We start from the raw sequence: 18,850 nt of genomic DNA, 5'->3' as shown, positions 1-18,850 counted from the left end.
CCCTCACCCCCCACCCGACAAAAAAACCTCACTGAGAATTAGATGTACTTAAAATTGATTCTGTGTTAATACTAATGCAGCTTAAAGATGTCCAGGGCTTTTTTTCCTTAAAACTTGCCTTGCACACATGAGGCCCTGAGTTCACTTCCTCAGCATCATAAGCAGAAAAAGCTGGAAGTGGTGCTATGGCTCAAGTGGTAGAGTGCTAGACTTCAGCTGAAGAGCTGAGGGACAGCACTCAGGCCTAGAGTTCAGGACCCATGATCGACAAAAAAAAAAAAGGTTTTTATTCTATATCTATATACATTCTATGTTATATATTATGTTATAGATAATATGTTTGTGTATATATGTGATATGTGTCCGATATATAGTTATATTTATATGATACTTAATTATGGGTCCATTCTCCCATCCAATAAATATTCCATAAATATTAATATCCACCTGTCCTATGCCAGGCATTGTCAGTGAGTCCAATAGTATGAAACATGTTTCAATCATTTGTCATTAGACAGTGATTCACACTTGTGTTCCTACTACTTCTGAGGTAGAGCTGCAGGGGATCCTGATTCAATACTGCCCAGACATAACAGTCCTGAGAGTTCATCTCCACCAATAGCTAAGCATGGTAGCATGCACCTGCTGTCCTACCTGTGGGAAGACCACCGATGGCTGGGTACGCTGGCATGCACCCTCTCTCTGCAGTGACTCAGGGAAACACAAGGAGGAGGGTAGACGTCCATGGTGGCCCAGGCATAAAGTGAGACCCTACCTTGAGAATAACCAGCACAAAAAGAGACTTAGAAGTGTGGCTCAAGTACTGAAGCTCCCACCTGGTGATGGAGAGGACCTGAGTTCGATCTCCAATGCCACAAAAAAAGAAAAAAACACGTCATTAAAATTTTCTAGAAAGGATATTTTGAAAGACAAGTTTACTTTTTTTAAGTTGTTTTTTTTTGGGGGGGGGGCTAGGAAGGTGGCTCAGTGGTAGAGTGCTTGCCTTGCATGCATGAGGCCCTGGGTTTGATTCCTCAGCACCACATAAGCAGAAAAAGCCAGAAGTGGTGCTGTGGCTCAAGTGGTAGAGTGCTAGCCTTGAGCTGAAGAACTGAGGGACAGCGCCCAGGCCCAGAGTTCAGCCCCCATAACTGACGAAAAAAAAAAGAAAGAAAGAAAAAAGGAAACAAGTTATTTTTGTTTTGACAGTAATAACCCAGAACATCCAAAATGTAGGAACACAAGTATTCAAGAGAGTAACAATTATTTTGGCTCCAAAATAGAATCTGCGGTGTCGTTTCCTTCCTTTCTCCCCTCTTAGTTTTCTCTTGTCCTCTTTCCTTTTCGCCTCCCAGACCTGGCACTGGACATCTACGAAGGTCAGATCACCGCAATTCTTGGTCACAGTGGTGCTGGAAAATCAACACTGTTGAATGTGCTCAGCGGCCTGTCTGTTCCCACCAAAGGTAAGAGCTCATTTATTTTATTTCCAATGTCAGATTGGCAAATAAATCAGCTGCCAGTGTAAAACCCTTTTTATTATTAACCAGAAACACAGATGCTATGGCAAAAAGAAGTGGAAGTTTATAGTATCATGCTGTAATAGTTTGTAACGTTTAATTGGCAGATGGAGAACGTAAACATTTCCTTCCCCGCCCCCCCACCATGAATCTGAGAGTTGGTAGTTTTTTCTGTTCTAGATGAAAGTGACTGGGGCTTGGGGAACTCACGTGGCCCCACCCACAAATCCCAGGCTTTCGTATGGAGACCTGAACCTCTATTCCCATATGGACTTTTGTTTCCGGTGGGGGGGGGGGAGCTAGCCTGGGAGTCTTCTCCCAGTGGTCTCTTTGAGCCTGGCAGAGAAAGGATGAGTCACAATGTCCTCTCTCTAACTGTGAGGGGTTTATCAAGACATGATGCTTTCAATTGGAACTCGAAGAGGGCAGCTTTCTCAGCATGCCTTACCAGAAAATGAGCCATTTGTAATCCCGAGTTGCCTAAACCTTGATGATAAAACCAGTTATCTAAAGTAGAACTAATGGCAATTTTGGTTGACAAGGGTTTAATCCGCTCATGGTGCTGATGTGCACATGTGGCCTTTGTGACAGGTTCTGTGACCATCTACAACAAGGAACTCTCAGACGCAGCTGAACTGGAAAACATCCTCCAGATGGTGGGAGTGTGTCCCCAGTCCAATGTGCAGTTTGACTTCCTTACTGTGAGAGAGAACCTCAGGCTCTTTGCTAAAATTAGAGGTATTCTGCCACAAGAAGTGGATAAGGAGGTAAGCAGATAGGTTAGAACAAATGTAGTGGCTCAAATGAGAATTAAGCCCATCCCTATTAGAGTTCGACTTTTTTTACCCATTAAATGATCTGTGTGTAAATCAGTGTATAAGTGTTGGACAGGAAAAGCTAGTTTAAATGATAGTTAATATTTGCATGTATGTGACAGTCCTATCCTCAACTTTAACCATTAAAATTCATTTTTTCCCTCAGGACAGCTTATGAGGTAACTTCTGGTATCCTCGTGTTTTCTATTTGCTTGTTTGTTTTATTTGTTTTATGCCGATCCTGGGGCTTGAACTTGAGGCATGGATGCTGTCTTTGAGGGTTTTTTTGCTCAACATTAGTATTCTACCACTTGAGCCATAGCTCCTCTTTTGGCTTTTTGGTGGTTAATTGGAGATAAGAGTCTCACAGACTTTTCCTGCCTAGGCTGGCTTTGAACCACAACCTGCAGACCTCAACCTCTGAGTAGCTAGGATTACAGGCAGGATCACTGGAGCCCAGCTCTATTCTCCTTGTTTTATGTATGTGGAAACAGAAGTTCTAGACAAGTCACTTGTTGTCTTGCTGCCTAGATTGTTAGCTAGATTACCCAGTAGGCAAACATGGAGTGTTACTCAAACCTGGGCAATTAGATTCCAGCATCTAGGCATGCTGCCAACTTTCACACCTTACAGCCTAGGACTCATGAATTTTAAAAAAAGAGTGAGAGGGCTGGGAAGGTGGCTCAGTGGTAGGGCGCTTGCCTTGCATGCATGAGACCCTGGGTTCAATTCCTTAGCACCCCATAAGCAAAAAAAGAAAAAAGCCAGAAGTGGTGCTGTGGCTCAAGGGGTAGAGCACTAGCCTTGAGCTGAAGAGCTGAGGGACAGTGTCCAGGCCCACAGTTCAGGCCCCATGACCGGACCCCCCCCCCAAAAAAAAGTGAGACAGCTGGGTGCTGGTGGCTGATGCCTGTCATCCTAGCTACTCAGGAGGCTGAGATCTGAGGATCATGGTTCAAAGCCAGCTGGGTCAGGAAAAGTTCATGAGACTCTTATCTCCAATAAATCACTCAGAAAACCACAAGTGGCACTGTGGCTCAAGTGGTAGAGCACTCGCCTTGAGCTGAAGAGCTGAGGGACAGCACCCAGGCCCAGCGTTCAAGCCCCATGAACGACTAAAAAAAAAAAGTGAGACATCTTAGTGTGTGACATATATATTGGTTGTTTGTTTAGGTAAACAGAGTTTTGCTGGAATTGGAAATGAAAAATATCCAGGATGTCCTGGCTCAGAACTTGAGTGGAGGACAAAAGAGAAAGCTGAGCTTTGGGATTGCCATCTTAGGAGATCCGCAGGTAAGTCAGAGGGCATTTACAGGCGCATTCAAACTTCAGAGAATGAACCTTTCCTCCATCGTTCAAACTTCTTATATGCACATTCCAAAGGGCAGGTGTCATAGATACATATCATGAAGCATGCCGTGTAAGAGCACAATCCTAACCACTATGTTTTACCACCTCTAAATAATACCATTTCTTCCTTGTTTTCTGGAGGAAGTGGCCTTAGGGGAAAATGCTGTGTGTATATATCCACCACCCCTTCTCTAGATTTTCCTATTGGATGAACCAACCGCCGGGCTGGATCCCATCTCAAGGCACCGAGTCTGGAATCTTCTGAAGGAACGGAAAGCAGACCGAGTGATCCTCTTCAGTACCCAGTTCATGGATGAGGCTGACATCCTGGCTGGTAACTGCTGGGTCCTTTCATATCATGATGAGAACTCAAGAGATCTGAGAGCTGTGGATTGGTATCTGAACTGCTGTATTTTGAAAGCTGGTCACCTCAATGACTCTCATGATCCAAACGGCTGGTAATGCTGTGAACAGGGCATTTTTATTTTTACCTCTAGCTGTCTCAGTGTATCTTGCACATATTGTAGCCTTTGACCACAGAGAAATAGGCTCTTCCAGAAAATGCACTTTTTTTAAAAACGTACTGTCATCATAAAGGTGATATACAGAGGGGTTACAGTTACATCAACCAGGTAAAGATTCTATTTCTTTTTTGGACAATGTCACCCTCCCCTTGATCTTTCCAAGATTTTGGAACCTCACTTTTTATGAAGACTGAATTCTAAGGTAATCATTTTTTTAACCCAGAACTGAGATAAATAATTTTGAAAAATTCAATTTGCTTTTAATATTTGATAATCTGATATTCCTCTATAATAGAAAATATAGGCACTTAATGTAACCTCCCTAATGAGTTAGACAGGAAAATATCAGTCCAAGATTCATAAACTAATGTATTTTAATTTCACTGAGTTTTTATTATACCTTGTTTATAGCATGACAAAACATTTGACTGAAAGTTATATCACAAGAGTTGGTAACTTGTATTCTTCTCAGAAATGAACGGGCAATATGTGGTAGCAACCTTTCTTCTTGGCTTCTCCTTTTACAGATAGGAAAGTGTTCCTCTCAAAAGGGAAGCTGAAGTGTGCAGGATCTTCTTTGTTTTTGAAGAAGAAGTGGGGGATTGGATATCACTTAAGGTAGGCCCACTAGAAGAGGCTGGAGTACAGGACTAGTACCTGGACTAGCCTAAAGCATGATACTTGAAGCAAGCATTCCAACACTTGGGAAAACCTTCTCTTATACACACTTGAACATGGGTATATATGTATCTGTCGGGTGATATAATCAGAACATATACATCGCTGGTATTGATTAGCAGATTATGGTGTTTCAGAATATGTTATTCTCAATAAATATATAATATATATGATATGCAATTACAATGAAAGTCTAGATAAGTGGGATGGAAAATTAATCCACAATGCATTGTTGGGTAAAGATATCGATAAAGGAATTTTTTTTTGAAAGACACATTGCACGACCCTCATCATATCTTGCTCAGGGTGCTATAATTTCTTTTTTTTCTTTTTGATGTGAGTTCAAGTCCTATATTACAGTTTCTTAAGTAACCTACTTGCCTACATTCCTCTAGCTCTTCCTTCTCTTTCCCATTTGTCTCCTTTCCACCCTCATTTTGTTATTATCATTATTTTGTATCATAGCGTATTTGAGATGCTATTTACTCAGTGATTGGAAGAGGTGTTATTTCATATTATGTTACTTATATCTATTTTTAATTTTTTATTGTTATTATAAAGGAGATCTATAAGTCAGTTAAATCTATTTTTTGAGAAAGAAATTCTTGTTATTTTCACTCTACAAATGAGATTACAATGTCCAGTTCATGCAACCGTAACAGAAAACCTGAAACTGAGTAATTCACACACGCACAGACACACACACACACACACACACAGACACCAGAAGTCTATTTCTTACAATTCTGAAGATTGGGGAATCCACACCTGGCAAAAAGCCTTTTTGCTACATCATTTCATAGTGGAAGGAGAAAGAACAAGACATGTGGTAGGGTAGGGAAGAGCAAACTCATGATTTTAACAGGAACCCACTCCTGCAGTAACTAAACACTCCCATGACAACAGCATTAATCTAGTCTTGAAGTCAGATCCAGACAACACTCAAAGGTCTCAGCTCACAATATCTGTGTTGGAATTGAATTTCCAGCATAGACACTTAGGGGAAAACATTCAAACCAAGACACTAGATTCACAAAAGTTAGAGCTAAGAATCAAACCTAGGTATTGATAAGTTAAAATCCAGTGTCCAGTGTCCACTTCCATGTTTTCAACTGCTTTTTAATTTTCATGTTAGTTGATTCATTTTTATGATTTATATCACTTATTTTTTAATCCTTTTTTTTTTCTTTTTGGTGCTGAACCTGGGGCTTGAACTCGGGGCCTGAGCATTGTGTCTAAGCTTTTTTTGCTCAAGGTTAGCACTCTGCCGCTTGAGCCACAGTGCCACTTGCAGCTTTTTCGGTGCTTAATTGGAGATAAGTGTTTCCCAGACTTTCCTCCTTGGGCCACCTTCATATTACGATCTTTAGATGTCAGCCTCCTGAGTAGCTAGGATTATAAGTGTGAGCCACTAGCATTCAGCTACATATTCTTTTGAAAAGAAACAAAAATAATGATAATACAAAATCACAACAAAAGAATTCCTTCAAGGATCCCACTTTGCCTACCAGAGTCTAACCGGGTAGCCAAGTAATACCAGTGTGGCCCCCAAATCTCGCAATTCCCCTATGTTCTCTTACTCAAGCCAACATCCTCAACTTAAGATGAAGTGATCGCACTGCCTTGTGTATGCCCTACCATGGCCTGCACTTCACATTTGAAGGGCATTTCCTGAGGCTGGAAGTCCCCTTGACTCCACGTCTACCTGGTGAAGTCGTAGTTATTTGAATCATATTTTGTGGATAGCTTGTTATTTTTTCCAGTCCTGTGTAACATCTTGATATGGTTTTTCCCCCAAAGCACTCATTTCAAATCTCTTCTTGGAAATAACTAAACTCTGGAATTGATTTCCTTTTCTCCTTCACGATATTAACACTTCCTGATTGTGAGTAAGGGCTATAGACCATAACTGAGATATGGCCTAGGATACTGCATGTCATCATATGATGTTCTCCAACGGAACCATCCTGGCCAGGGTTCGTGGCACCTCAAAGGTTTCTGCACAATCATTGCATAACAACTACATGTTCTTCTAAACCAGAGATCAAAAAATCTGTGGTCCATGAGCCACATCCATCCTATTTCTTATTTTTGTGAGTAAAGTTTGATTGGAGAAGTTTGGCTCATTCTCCTGCATATTGCCTATATACTGTTTTTCAAGGCGCAAGTGTGGTGACAGAGCTTTAATAATCCTCAAATCCCAAAAGTATTTGCCAGCAGAAAAAGGTTACTGACCTTCTCCATGCAGGGCATAAGTTCCTTTAAGGGAGGACACCCTGCCCTCCGTGAAGTCCACATAACACCCCACACATCTTCTTGAAATCTTTATTTTTATTTGGGGGTTCACCACCATAGAGAAAAAACTTTTCCATGGTCATTTGTGCCTAACTCCTTCAATGAAATCTTTTGATGCTTTATGAATAAATAAATGACTTAAGCATTTGGTCAAACGTTTTCAGAATGGAATATACATCTAGATGTGAAGAACCAGTATTCTATGTTACTAGTGGTAAAATTCTTCTCAAATGGCACAAACACATTTAAAAATACTGCTACTACTGGTGGTTTATCTACTGTATACTTTATAACTATGACTAATAAATCTGTTTTGGGGGGTTTTCTACAATAGTTGTGGTGTTTTTGAATGGATAAACTTTTCTAAGTGGTAGTTCGATCTTAGTCAAAGTTCTGGAATTAGCACCACCACGTTGAAATGAGAGATCCCCATTCTTCAAACCCACACTCTTCCAGTGATAACCATTTTACCTATCTGTTTTACTTCCTATCTCCCTTGGCTTAATGATGCTATAAGAGCATGGCAAAGCTTTCCTGGTCACCTTGTACCTCAGCACTTAGTATAACGGTTCCTAGTATAACTAGGTTCCTAGTATAACTAGGTTCCTAGTATAACGGTTCGTAGTATAACTAGGAACTTACTAAACATGCATTGGGTAAAGAAAATAAATAACTGAATCTGTTGGGCATGAAAACTCCCTTGTTCTTTTAATGTACTTAGCCAAATAGAACTTCCTTGCAACATAATCTTCAATGTTATTAATTTTGCATTGTTGATTGTTGAGCTATCCTTAGCATTTCTTCTAGTCTATAGTTAAGTACCTCTATGTCCCAAACCCTGAATAAACTGACTGGCGTTTCTGATTGCTAAGTCTTTGCTTTCCCTCTTTTGTTTGATGTACTTTTTGTCACCCTACTTCATGCCTGCACAATACCTTTCTTGCAACTCGTTTTTATTTACTTTCTTCCCCCCCACACATAAAAATGAGTTATTTATTTTCATTATATTGTAGACTATGTCAAATAACATGCCTTTCTTTTTTCTATATACATATATATTAGTTTGCAGTTGAAGGAAATATGTGCTCGGGAAAACATTACATCTCTTGTTAAACAGCACATCCCCAATGCCAAGTTATCAGCAGAAAGTGAAGGAAAGCTGGTCTATACGTTACCCTTAGAAACAACCTGTAGGTTTCCAGGTAATACACGTGAATGTAATGAAGTCAACTATGTCAATATTATTCACTAAAAATAATAATGAAGATATTTTTGTAACCAACACTTATTGAGGTTACAATATGCTCAGATATTGAAACCTGATCAATAGTAAAATGATGATGATTTTATACAGAATGAGAAATATTGCATCTAAATTACTTTGTAAGGTTTGGGCTTTTTTAGACCTCTTAGCCTTCTTTCTTCTTGCAGTATATAGCAGAATATTCCAGTATTTACAACCATACATGAACACAAATGGTTAATTGTCTGTAAAACACCCACAAGACTATTTCTCTTGGTCAAGTTTTTTTATATATATATAGTAACATCAGGTTTTCCAAGCTAATATGTTTTAGCCCAGGTTGTCAGTGCCAGGTGCTGTTCTGAGGACCTGGGTTGAGTAAAGGAGAAAATTAACTTTGCCATCTGTATGATGAAATTACCCCATATAGTCATACAGTGGCACATTTTATGGAGAGAGCACAAGTCCTTAGAAGCATTAAACAACGTGTTAATTAAATCCTAAGTAATACGTTTTAAGATTGTTATAATTTAGAAGAAATTTGGTGGTTTTTTTAAAAAGAAAAAGCATTTAGGTAAAGTGAAGCTTAATCAGCATGTGACTTCCATTAGCTGTTTAAATCATAAATCTTTTCTGTATTGGTTGTTAGAGTATTCCAGATGAAACTCTTGATCAAGTAGACAGCTCAGAGTGAAATTTCAGCTTGTCTAAAATTAAAGTTTAGGTTTACGGTTAGGCATCTATCTATCTATCTATTTATTTTATTTATTGCCCGTTCTGGGCTTTGAACTTGGGCCTGGATACTGTCCCTAAGCTCCTTTTGCACAAGGCTAGCGCTCTTCCACTTTAGCTACAGCACCACTTTTGGCTTTTACCATAATTAATTGGAGATAAGAGTCTCACAGACTTTCCTGCCTGGGCTGGCTTTGAACTGGGATCCACAGATCTTAGCCTCCTGTGTAGCAAGGATCACAGGCATGAGCCATGGGTGCCTGGCTAGGCATCATTTAATCAACCATCTTCCTTCAAACCCAGACAGGCAAAAACATTATTCATAGCCTTATGAATAATTACTTGTTCCAAATATTTTTGTGATTCAATTAAAGAATAAACTATTACCATCATATTTTTCTACTAGTCTAAGAAACCCCATATCAATCCTTCATTCTCTATTTGGTCTTCAGTCTTGTATTTATTTTTCATCTTTTATCAGAAAGAGAACTTTTTTTTTTGTTTTATGCTGGTCCTTGGGCTTGAAGTCTGAGCCTGGACACTGTCCCTGAGCTTTTGTGCCAAGGTTAGATTCTACCACTTGAACCATAGCTCCAGTTGGCTTTTTGAGGTTAATTGGAAATAAGAGCCTCACAGGCTTTTTTGCCTAAGTTGACTTGGAACCATGATACGCAGATCTCAAGCTCCTGAGTAGCTAGGATTACAGGTATGAGCCACGGACCCTGAGTTCAAGCCCCCCGATTGACAAAAAATTAGAAAAAAGATTAAAAAGAAAGAAGGAAGGAGGGAAAGAAGAAAGGAAGGAAGGAAGGGAGATTTAAGCCATACACATAATGAAAAACAGAAAATAATATATAAATGAGATTACTTATTATAAATGTTAAATTTTAAAATGTCAGGTAACACTGACTATGCTTGTACTTTTTAGGTTGAAGACTTCTTAAATTCCTTCATGATCTTTGCTGTTTTGATTTATTGCTATGTGTGTATTCTTCAGAACTGTACAAGGATCTTGACAACTCTCCTGGCCTGGGAATTGAGAATTATGGGGTATCCATGACAACTCTGAATGAAGTGTTCCTGAAACTAGAAGGAAAATCCGCAGTTGATGAACTGGGTAAATAAAATGCACAAAATTACTAAGCCAAATCATACACAACATCTCAAGGGCAATCAATATCTCAAGAAGACAACATTTCAAATATGTGACTTTAAAATGTGGAGTCTCAAGCTTAAGGTGGTTCTTGGACAGCTTGGGACAGAGATGAGATGCACCCTCTGTCAATATTGCTTGTCACGAAAAATAGCTCGTTTTCCTTCGTGTAAGGCTTGCTGATCCCATCATAGTCCGAAATCTCAGACAAAACATTTAGCTGAAGTCTCCTTCTTCATAAACCTTATGTGCCATCCCTCTGCCTGCAGGACTTATTACCTTACTAAAGTTCTCTGTATATGAAAAGCTGTTTTCTTCTCTCTACTTTTACGTTCTCTTGTCCTTTGCTTTTTGTTGTGTGGTGTTTTTAAAAATGTTTATAGTTATTACAAAGGTGGTGTTCTTTGCTTTTGATAGTTTGAGTGTGGTATCTTTAGAGATGAATATGTTTATATTTATCCCACATGTCATGGGTAGATTAGCATGTGTAGATTAGTATTTTTCATCAAATTTGAGATTTTTGGCTATTATTTCTTTGTGTATACTTCCTGATCCATTCGCTCTTCCTTTTCTAGAACTGCCATTGTTTGGTATGTGTTCCTGTGTTTGGGAATGTCCCATCTTAGAATGTTCATTTCCCTTTTTCTGGTTAAAAGCCCTGGCAACCAGTAATAAAGAACACACAGATTAGACATTTGATACTGACTTACAGATGCCAGATTTTCTGATGAGATCGTTCATTCCTTATCTTTCTTTGTGTTAGAAACTGGACAATGTGAAAGTGGGGCTCCTGTGGCTCATGTCTATAATATAAGCTATTTGGGAGCCTGGGAGTAAAGTGGTCATGCTTTGAGGCCAGTGTTGGCAAAAGCACATGAGATTTACCCTCTCAACACAGCTTGGGGCGATAGTACACACCAGTCATCTCCAGCTACCTGGCAGGTTGAGATTGGGAGGATTGTGGCTCCAGCCCAGCACAAAATGGAAAAGTCCACAAGACTCTGTCTCCATGGAGGAAAGCTGCATGTGATGATACACATCTGTGATGCTAGCAAGGTAAAAAAAAATAGGCCTAAAAGTAGGGAGAGCTCACACTTAAGTATACTCCCAGGTAGGAAGTGAGACCATACCCAAAAACTAAATACTGGAAAATAAAGCTGGAGATGTGACTCAATAGTAGAATGCCAAAGCACAAAATCTCAGGACCACCAGGGGTGGGAGCTGCCTATTTGCTTTCAAGCTCATAGATACCTTCTTTTCTTCTGTTCAGACTGCTTTGAGCCCCAACTAATGAATTTCATTTCTGATATACTATTTTCCTCCTGATATTTCTATTGGCTCCTTTTAGTAGTGTCTCTACTGAAATTTTACATCAGTTCAGTAATGTTTTCTGTGTTTCCCAGGAGAACTTACCACAGGGTTTTATCATAGATATTTGTCCATTCCAACATGAGGACCATGTGATTGATGACCCAGAGTAATAGATTCTGATGGCCTTTTGCTTCTCTGTAGGGGCTATATTTTTCCTGCTTTTACCATGGTCATTACTGTGGAAAACAACCTATAAAAAAGCAATGCCTAGGAAAGGTGTTGACTCTTCCTCCCTCAGGCTGCTGACAATCCAGATGGATAAATCAATCTAATTTGTATTTCACAGCTGTGTGGGCTTTGGGAGACAGTTAACCTCTAGATGTGTAGTTTGTCATTTACATTACATTTTGTTCAATCACAGCTTTAAGCGAATCAAAGACAAAATCAGATCTCTTCTTCAGCATGACTTTGAACTGAAACATTAGCAAAATTCTGATGATTTCTCCATGAGGTAGAGAAATGGTTACTAAATTTCTCAACCGCAGGGGAAGTACTCCTGCTTTTCAGTCTGCCACCACACTTATCCAATTCATCAACTAATCAAAGCTAACTTTCCACTCTGATCATTATCTTGGATGATAGCTCTCTATACACTACTGCTTTGCTCTCTGACAATACACATGCTTTAGACCTACCCAAGGTCCATTTTACTTCAATATACGTCTTCCTGCTTTCTTATCCAATGACTAGCTCTTGTTGAACTGATGTATTACACAAATGAAGACCCCCATATACCTTGATGATGCCTCATGCAAGACTCCACATCTCATTCCCATGTGATTCCCAGGTTTTCCTTCCTGCCCTCTGGTGTGCTGTTACCAAAGACTTAGAAAAAAGCAGCCCCATGGGGAAAAAGTCATAGATACTGTAACTTCATCTTATCACTGGAACCCTGCAGGATTACAGTCAATCGTAACTGCCAACATGTGACCCTGTGACTACAGAGTGTGTTTAATCCCGGCTACTTTCCCTTTATTCATGACTTTGTTCACCTTCGCCTTCTGCCATCTGCTTGTTGCCCTAAGAATGAGAACAGCAAGAGGAATTTTCTCCCCTACAAATGGCTTCTCCTTTTATGAAACTCTTCTTACTCTTTTTCTTCCCTCATCTAATAAGATAAACGTCTTTAATATGAGGTCAAGAATGGTAGCACATGCCTGAAATCCAAGCTTTTTGGGAGCAGAGGTAGGAAGATTATGGCCCAAAACCAGCCCCTAGCAAAAGTAGCATAAAACTCTATCTGAAAAAAAATTTGCTTTCTTTACTAAATTTCCAAGTTGTGATGACACCACATTTTTATCTCACTTCTTTAGTGTATTATCTATATACAAAAGAGATATCACATCTCCTTTCTACTCTTCCTTTTATCCCAGAAATTTGTATTTTAGGTATCTTTCCACGTCTAGGCAGAACCCAGTCATGCCATAGAAGAATACAGAAGGTTCTAATTATTGTCATAACCCTAACAGGACAGTCTACTGCAGGAAGCTCAGTGACACATGTCTCGAGTGGGCATTTATGAATTGCTTCTGAGTGGGATTTTATGGATCGCCTCTTTTGTGTTTTGAAGATACTGACATTTTGGGAGACACACAAGTTGAAAGAGCTGGGGACACAGAAAGGCTTATGGAGATGGAACACATCCTCTCTTCCCTGCGGGAGATGAGAAAGATGACCAGCGGTGTGGCTCTCTGGGCATATCAAATCTGTGCCATTGCAAAAGTTCGCTTGCTGAAGTTGAAGCATGAGAAGAAAGCTCTTCTTTCCTTGTGAGTACCAGGGATCCACAGGTTTTATGTTTTTATCCAAAGCATCAGAAGTAACTAAGGCAAACAAACAAGAGGAAAAACAAAACTAAAAAAACAAAAATCTCTGTGGATAAATCATAATAGCCATCTTAGACTATGGCCTTAATAGTTATCTCTGAGGAAACTGACACAGGGAACTTACAATGTTTTCCACAGGATTTGAGAGGAAAAGTGGAAGCAGTTTAGTTTCCCATGACACTTCCTCCTCCCATACAAATTATCCATAATATGGAGGTGAGCCTCCCCTATGGAATGTGAATTTTCTTTGGCAGGGTCCGTGCCATGGTCAAGAGGCTGTGTGGTTATTCTACTGGCTTTCCCTAAACCTCACAGTTTCTGCCAGCTTCCTTTGTTCTCTGTTCCTACTACATGCACAACATCCCCATCCCAAGACATATCTCCTCCCATTACCATCTACCATGGCCTTGCCTATCCACCCATGCCTTGAAACTGTGTTTTAAATAAGCAAGAAAGAACCGAGCGGGCATATCATTGGACTTAGACAAATATTTCCTAAACAAAATTTTGAGATGGTGGGGATAGTATCATGATTTAAGAAAAAAATTTAATATTAAACTAGGAAATACTCCATAACAAAGTCTGGAGAGAATAGAGAATAGAACAATGTCAGCCATTTTGCAGGACTTCAGACAAGATGTAATCATAAATTAGGACTAGAGAGAGGTTTCAAAGTAAAACATAAATTATAAACATAAATTCTATTACATAATTGTAATAGAATTTTTTCATCTATTTGATATCAAGAAAACAGGAGAATAAAGGTTGGAAATAATTCAGAATTTGAACCTGGACAGTAAAGAAATCATGGAGTCACTGAAAGAAACAGGGCATCTAAGAAGATGAGTAACATGAAGAAAATAGAACTAAAATGTGGTGAATTAAACAGCAGAAAAGCAATGTATCAGACCGGAAGCACAACGCGTAGACAGAAACTAGAAGGGAGTTAAAGGGTGTACATCCCATGAAATAGTGTAGGTGACCCAATGAGCAAGAGCAAGAGAAATAACCAAAGGGTAAATTTACATCTTAGCTCCTCCAATTTAGAAGAGAAGACAAAACACTAAGAAACAAAGATTACTTATTTAGGCAAAGAATTACATGGTTTATTTCTCCAGTTTCTTCATCTCATGACATTTCCAAAAGATAAGAAAGCTGCTTCACAGGCAGAGGCAGGAAGATCATGGCTCAAGAATGGCCCAGGCAAAGTCAGACATGACGTCAAACACAAAATGCAAACAAAAGTGCTAGGGATGTGACTCAAGTCAAGACCAGGAACTGAGTTCAATCTGCAGTGATTGGGATGGGAAATGTTAGGAAATGATCGTGTATTTACATTGGCAAATTTCTTCTCTGTAGGCTCTTGATTCTGGCAGCTGGATTTTGTCCTCTTCTTTTGGAATATATCTTGATAAAAATATATCAAAACAGTTACACCTGGGAACTTTCCCCTCATTTGTACTTCCTTGCTCTGGGACAACCACCCCAGGCACCTCTTACCCAATTGCTGATCATCAATAAAACAGGTAATACTGCGTCTCAAAGTTCATCTATGTTGTAGCTACCTGAGGTAGTAATACTGTATTTTAATATTCTAGAGGTTGATATGCTATCAAAATCACTGTTCTTCTCTTGGACTTCCCTTTTCCTGTAATGTGTCTCTTCTCCTTCCCAACTGTCCACATCCCTTTGTTATTCTGCATGTCTAGTGTTTTAACTACAATGTATCCAGGGATGGTTCTTCTTCTGTCTTGCTTATTAGGTGTTGGCCTTTCCACATATGTGACCATCTCCTTCTCAAGGTGGAGGAAATTTTCTGCTATTATTTTATTGAATGGATTCTCAATGCCTTTATATCATCTTCTCTTTCTTCTATTCCCATAACTTAGACTGTATAAGAGGGCTTGTACTTTCATTTTATATTTTCTTAGGGTTTTTCCCCTCATGTTCTTGACTAACCAAATTCTTCTGCTTTCTTTTCAGCCTGATAACCTGATAACCTTTAAATTGTTTTGTTCTATTAATTACGTTTTTTAAAATTTTGGGCTATTGGGGTCTTTTCATTTCCAAGATTTTAGTTTGCTTCCTTTAAAAAAAAGATTTCTATGTCTTTACTGAATTTCACTTGTACATCCTTCATTGTTTATTTCATTCAACCATCTGTTTAAATTCTCTGATTGTATCATCTTTGAATTCTTCTCCTTCAGGGAGTAACAATAGCAGAGGCTTCCCATTGATTTTATTTACCACTCATCAACAGATAGATACTCCCAACAACTGATTGTTAAGAATAATGCTTCTATTAATGTTCACATATAACCTTTTGTATAAATATATTTTCATGACTTTGAGTGTCTTCCTAGGAGTGGAATTTATTGAGTCATGTGATGATGGATGTTTGACCCTTAAGGACCAACCGAATTGTTTTCAAATTGGATATACTATGGTGTGCTTACACTGCCATTTATGAGGGCTCAAATTTCTGCACAACTTTTCCCACACTACTTCCTGCTTGTTTTCCATACCCATTATCAGGTGTCACATGATACCTTGTAGTTTTTTAATCTTCATTTTGTTGGTGGCTGATAATGTTGAGTATCTTCTGTGCTTACTGAGCAGACAAGTGTTCTTACCAAATTTTAGTAGATTTCCTTGGATCTATATTTCTTCATATTCTGTAGATGCTTGAGGAAGTTTCAAGAAGTGTTGACTACATGGAATTTTTGTTGTTTTGTTTTTAGTTAGTATTTTAGCGGTTATGCTTGCTGTTCAGGGGAGAGGGACTGCGGAAGTCCACATATTAGAAGCTCCCTTCCTGTGTCAAGAAATAAATTCCATTGTGTGTGTGTGTGTGCGTGTCACATTTTCTTGATCAGCTCATCTAATGAGGGGCATCTGGGTTGGTTCCATATCTTAGCTATGGTGAATAATTCTGAGATAAACATAGTTGGGCTGGTAGCTTTAGTATTGCCTTTTTTGTGATCAATGAGGTAAATGCCCAGAAGTGGGATTGCTGGGTCATAGGGGAGCTCTATGTGTAGTCTTTTGAGGAACATCCATACTTCTTTCCAAAGTGGTTAAACAAGTTTACACTCCCAACAGTTCAGTAGAGTTCCCTTTTGGCCACATACCCTCCAGCATCTGTTGTTATTAGCGTTCTTGATTATAGCCATTCTAACTGGGGTGAGGTGGTATCTCCGTGTTGTTTTGATTTGCATTTCTTTTATGGCCAGAGAAGTTGAGCATTTCTTCATGTGTCTACTGGCCATTCTTATTTCTTCTTCAGAGAAGTCTCTCTTTAAGTCTTTAGCCCACTTCTTAATGGTGTGGTTGTTTCTTTGAGGATTTGTTTTTGGAGGATTTAATTTTTTTGAGTTCTAAGTATATTTTAGATATGAGACCCTTGTCTGTTGTATGGCTAGTAAAGATCTTCTCCCAGTCCATGGGCTTTCTATTGATCTTACTAGCTTTGTCCTTTGCCATGGAATTCTATGCTTCCATCAGAAAGAATGATACCACTTCATTTGTTAGGAAATCGAAAGACTTGGAAAAAATCTTACTAAATGAAGTAAGCCAGACACAAAGAAATATAGGTCCCATGGTTTCCCTCATTTGCAATAATTAGTATATGTCTAGAATAATTTTATCAGATGAGCAGAAAAGCTCAAAAGCTATGTACATATGACCAAATAAGCAAAATGATGCTAAGCAAAATGAACCCCAAGATATTGGCACAAGAGATCTTTCTTTATTGTTGTTGTTTTTAATGTACTATGTGATTTTTTGGTTTCTTTTGTGTGTTCTTCCCCTTATGGTATATCCCCTGTTATCACTGTACTTGACTTTGGTACCCTGCATCTTGTATATACATTTGTCTAATTTGGGGAGGAGAAGGGGAATAACAAAATGCTGAAACAAGGACACAGGATGACCCAATGCAACAATGATACCCACAAACAGTATATTGGAAATGAACTTTACAACTTCGGGGAGATGGGGAGGGGGAAGGGGGGAGGGAAGGGATAGTGGGAGAACAGCAAAGGAGGGGGTAACAGTGCTCATTCCCTTACTTATTGCCTTACTCATTGCCTTACTCATGTAACTGTAACCCTTCTGTACAGCATCTTTACTACAAAATAATTTTTTAATTAAAAAAATAAAAAATAAATAAATAATTTGAACCAGGCACTAGTGGCTCATGCCTGTAATCATAGCTTCTTGGGAGGCTGAGATCTGAGGATCAAGGTTCAAAGCTAGCCTGGGCAGAAATGTCCCTGTGGGTCTCTTACCTCCAATCAACCACTCAAAAACCCAAAATGGAGCTGTGGCTCTAAGTGGTAGAGCACTAGCCTTGAACAAAAGTGCTTAGGCCCTGAATTCAAGCCCCACACCACCAGAAAGATAGGAAGGGAAGGGAAGGAGAGGGGAGTGAAGGGAAAGAGAAAGGAAAGAATTCAAAAATCAACAATGTAGCAGTCCCTAAAATGAGTTATAGAAAGTTTTATGGTTAATTAGTAGACATCACCCATATTGGTTACAGTTGTTCATTGCAAGATTCTACACAATAAATCTATGATAAAAAATAAGTTGCTAAAAATGATTTGCGTGATCCTAAGCAAATGAACTTATGATGAAGTTCAGTCCTTGAGAAAGGAATGTATTCTTAATTCACAACAGCCAGCACGTTGTGATGTGGGAAAATGCCCTGAGAATTCAGATCACAGTAATTTGACATCGATGTTTTTAGCATTGAAACAACTAATACATTACACTGCACCATAGGGGCAAGCATTGATGACTTCCTCCATTCTGTGGAGCACCAGAACATCGCCCTGGAGGTGGACAAATCGGGAACTGGAACTGGCGTGGACGATCCCTCCTACAACGGCGCCATCATAGTGTCGGGCAATGAAAAGGTACCCTGCTCTTGGGCCAGCCCCTCCTCGCAGGGCCGGAAAGCGCATCTTCCCAAGTCTCCAACTGAAGAGGCAAACACGGAAAAGGAGATAATATTCTCTATTTAATTCTTTTTCACTTAGAGAACGAGATTCATTGGTATGATAAGTGATTATTTGCATCCCCACCATTGTCTATGTAACACAAGCTGTATTAGAAAAATGCTTGCTGTATTCAAGTATCCTTGTTTAGGTGCACATTTCATTCCAAAGGATTCCCATTGCCTCTCAAGGATTTAATGATAGATCTGGAAAGGCTGCCCTGTTCTTTTTTGGAGGGAGGGAGGAGAATCCGGTTGTGGGGCCTGAACTCTGGGCCTGGGCGCTGTCCCTCAGCTCTTCAGCTCAAGGCTAGTGCTCTACCACTTGAGCCACAGCACCACTTCCG

At 39.4% G+C, this 18,850-nt stretch overlaps 1 protein-coding gene across 3 annotated transcripts in view; it reads left to right on the top strand.

Annotated features, from left to right (window-relative positions):
• Positions 1-18,850, top strand: part of LOC106003217 (ATP-binding cassette sub-family A member 8-like) — a 64,757-nt gene that overhangs the window by 16,453 nt on the left and 29,454 nt on the right. For 2 of the 3 annotated variants that reach the window (XM_013038051.1, XM_013038053.1), the window contains exons 12-21: positions 1,356-1,466; positions 2,112-2,287; positions 3,509-3,628; positions 3,881-4,019; positions 4,737-4,827; positions 8,245-8,384; positions 10,155-10,274; positions 13,252-13,450; positions 14,867-15,033; positions 18,290-18,423. In XM_013038051.1, the coding sequence (XP_012893505.1) occupies positions 1,356-1,466; positions 2,112-2,287; positions 3,509-3,628; positions 3,881-4,019; positions 4,737-4,827; positions 8,245-8,384; positions 10,155-10,274; positions 13,252-13,450; positions 14,867-15,033; positions 18,290-18,423 (1,397 nt within the window). The remainder of the gene's footprint in view (positions 1-1,355; positions 1,467-2,111; positions 2,288-3,508; positions 3,629-3,880; positions 4,020-4,736; positions 4,828-8,244; positions 8,385-10,154; positions 10,275-13,251; positions 13,451-14,866; positions 15,034-18,289; positions 18,424-18,850) is intronic. The other variant, XM_013038052.1, reaches the window with a different exon arrangement.

Source organism: Dipodomys ordii, unplaced genomic scaffold, assembly GCF_000151885.1.
Source record: "Dipodomys ordii isolate 6190 unplaced genomic scaffold, Dord_2.0 Scaffold7, whole genome shotgun sequence".
In the NCBI taxonomy this organism is placed as follows: Eukaryota; Metazoa; Chordata; class Mammalia; order Rodentia; family Heteromyidae; genus Dipodomys; species Dipodomys ordii.
The sequence above is the reverse complement of the archived record's forward strand: the minus strand, read 5'-3'. Positions and strand labels throughout refer to the sequence as shown.